We start from the raw sequence: 3,297 nt of genomic DNA, 5'->3' as shown, positions 1-3,297 counted from the left end.
ATTTGTTTCAATGTTTTCATTTACAATTACAAAAAATACTAGATGTATATATATCTGTATATACATTATAATAAACCTGTACGAGTCGAGTGTAGCTATCATCCATAGAGCCATTAGCAATTAATTTTGTGCTGGTATAGGCTTCCTACCTGCGACTGATTTGGTAGAATTTAAATTTGAACCTATCAACCTCAAAATAAAGTCGAAGGTTGTAGGCAGTAATCTATTCCAATTCCAAAAATCAACAGAAGAGTTATATTATTATTAGAATAATAACAGCAATATAAATAAATACAACATACCGAAAATGTGTTTTAAATTCTTTTGCCGTATATCCTGGAATAATTCTTTCTACAAAGCCTTCAACACGCGGTCTTTTGTCTATTTTCTTTCTCTTTTTGCTTAAAGTCAAAGCTACATATAAATTCAAAGCTTCCTCTTCGTTTTCATCATCACTTGAAGATGATTGATTTATAAGAATTGATTGTTCGTCATTTTCTGAATCCTCGAGTACAATTTCCATCAATTGTAATAATGCAGCTTTACGTTGAATAGCCATTATTCACAAGTATAATACACAGGTTATGGGTCTCGTGATTGTATCCACAGACGGTCCGAAATAAAATCATCGTTAACATGCTAACAAATCGGACCGATCATTAATGTCGTGAGAACCGTGAGCGCTATGGGCGTGAATCGGACCGCAGCCTAAACTCTTAATATTTCGGTTCTTGGAGCAGAGCAACACTTTCGTCTGCCAGATTTTTTCATTTTATGCAAAAATGCGTCGAATAAGCCTAATTTTATTGATTTTTAAGATGCAGTAGCTAAATTGTATTGCATGGTCTACAATGGGCAGTAGCAGTAGTGGATTAAAGAGTAGGCTTTGAAATCAACCAATCATAAGCCCATTCTACAATGGACAGGCTGCGTTTGGATAGAGTGCTATCAGCGCCATTTGTGTAGTACTATCCTTGTCTCACGTCTAATGGACGATGAAGATAGAATGACAGAAATAGCGCTAATAGCGTCTCCCCTAATCCAGCCACAGTAGCAGTAGTGAATTAAGGAGTAGGCGTAGAAATCGACCAATGATAGTTAATTATCCTCATATTTAACTATGATTTGTTGATTTCTACGCCTACTCCTTAATCCACTACTGCTACTGTCCATTGTAGAATGGGCTATAGTCAAATGTGAGAAGGATAATCTACTATGATTGGTCGATTTTTATGCACCTACTCCTTATGCTGGATTCACATTGCATTCGATTTGTGTCGACGCTCTACAACCAATCAGAAAACAGGATTCCGATGATTCGAAGCAAAATCTATCGGAATCCTGTTTTCTGATTGATTGCAGAGCGTCGTACAATGCACATCGAATGCAATGTGAATCCAGCATTAATCTGTTACTGCTACTGTCCATTGTAGACCATGCATAGTTACCGTTACTATAACCACCGACGAGATACTATTAAAGACCAACAACCTTACGAGTGTTGGCGTCCGTATATTGAAGTGATAAAGATTGAAGTGATTACGAGTTAAAAACATATAATATTGTATTAATTTTATGATTTGCTGGTTTAGTAGACGCATTTATAACTCAATAATTTTCGATTTTTCTTTAAAACTGTAATTTCAGTGTTATCGTCAAAGTTTGATTATCAACAAAGATAATAACTGCAAAGAAAAAATTATAATTTTTCTGCAATAAAAAGGATATTATAGCTTTACAGGTATGCATATGTATTTATGGAACATTTATGTAATAAAAAATCATGAATTTGATAATGTATGAGCCAAATATTTATGTTAATAATTGCAAATTTATATCATTTGTCGATAATAACAACGCTCTACAATTACCTCCGGGCCCTTTTTATACCGCCGTAAATTTACCCAGGGTTGTCGGTCTTTAATAGTATCTCGTCGGTACTATAACCTAGAGAGCCTATAATAAGAGAGTCGCCAACTCAACACATGATCCGATGGCGCTCAGAAAATGTTAAGCCCAAGACACAATGCGAGGGAATAGCGATAGCGATAAAAATAACACGATTTCAACCTATCAGAAACTGTGTATTCCAATATATCCGATTTCTGATAGGTTGAAATCGTGTTATTCCTATTGCTATCGCTATTTCCTCGCATTGTGTCTTGGGCTTTACAGTGGCCTAGTTTCCACCGAGGATTTAAACCAGATCAGAATGTAAGAACCAACCAACTACAGTCGAGTATACCCCTATTACAGTCGAACGACGGGAGAATGCTCGACTGTAGTTGGTTATTTCTTATATTCTGATCCGGTTTAAATCCTCGGTTGAAATTAGGCCAGTGACAGTGACACAAGCTGCAGCTCTTAAGCCTAATGATGCTAGAACTCGGACCGCGTCACATGTTCCAACATACTCCAATATGCTCCTATCATAGTTTCTACTCACTCCAATGCACTCATTAGAGTGAATAGAAACTATGGTCGCGTTCAGCAGACTCAATTGTGGTGGAGCGGATCTGTGAGCGCTCGCTGCTATTGGATGATCTATAAGAATACACCAATAGCAGCGAGTGTTCATGGATCTGCTCCACAACAGTTGAGTCTGCTGAACGCGACCTATGATAGGAACATGTTGGAGTATGCGACGTAAACAAACCTTTTATTTTCACTCTACTTTTTCGAATCCATGTGTCCCAAGCCAATCAGTGTGTATAGGCTCCCTACTCTAAGTCCGGATGTACAATAGGTGTTTTAAGTCTTAAGCCGTAAGAAATTGACCAATTACAATCGAATCCGAGAAGAATAAGCGACTGTGATTCGCCCATTTCTTATGGCTTAAGGCTTAAAACCCTATTGTATCCGGGATAATAGGCCTTCTACACTAAGCCATAAATCATAAATTAGAAGTCAGAATCAGAAACTAAAAATTGACGACTGTACTTGGTCCATTTCTAGCTTATGATTTCTGATTTATTACTAATGGCTTATTATAGAATGACCATAAGACACAAGTTTTTACATAAGTCCAGATCTACAATAGATTTTTAAGCCTTAAGCCATAAGAAATGGACGAATCACAATCGATTATTCTTCTCGGATTCGACTGTAATTGGTCAATTTCTTATGGCTTAAGGCTTAAAACACCTATTGTAGATCCGGGGTAAAGCTTAAAAATCTATTGTAGATCCGGACTTATATAAAAGCTTGTGTCTTATGGCCATTCTACAATAAGTTAATAGTAATAAATCAGAAATCAGAAGCTAGAAATGGACTAAGTACAGTAGTCAATTTTTAGTT

General features: G+C 36.6%; 1 protein-coding gene across 1 annotated transcript; it reads right to left on the bottom strand.

Annotated features, from left to right (window-relative positions):
* Window positions 1-120: 120 nt before the first annotated feature.
* Window positions 121-669, bottom strand: LOC108762189 (uncharacterized). Its single transcript, XM_018509091.1, has 2 exons — window positions 303-669; window positions 121-223 (listed from the first exon to the last, which is right to left on the bottom strand). Exons 1-2 carry the CDS (start codon window positions 557-559, stop codon window positions 121-123), a joined length of 360 nt encoding a protein of 119 aa, XP_018364593.1. The 5' UTR covers window positions 560-669.
* Window positions 670-3,297: the final 2,628 nt, after the last annotated feature.

The sequence above is a fragment of the Trachymyrmex cornetzi genome, unplaced genomic scaffold (genome assembly GCF_001594075.2).
Source record: "Trachymyrmex cornetzi isolate Tcor2-1 unplaced genomic scaffold, Tcor1.1 scaffold2796, whole genome shotgun sequence".
NCBI lineage: Eukaryota > Metazoa > Arthropoda > Insecta > Hymenoptera > Formicidae > Trachymyrmex > Trachymyrmex cornetzi.
The sequence above is the reverse complement of the archived record's forward strand: the minus strand, read 5'-3'. Positions and strand labels throughout refer to the sequence as shown.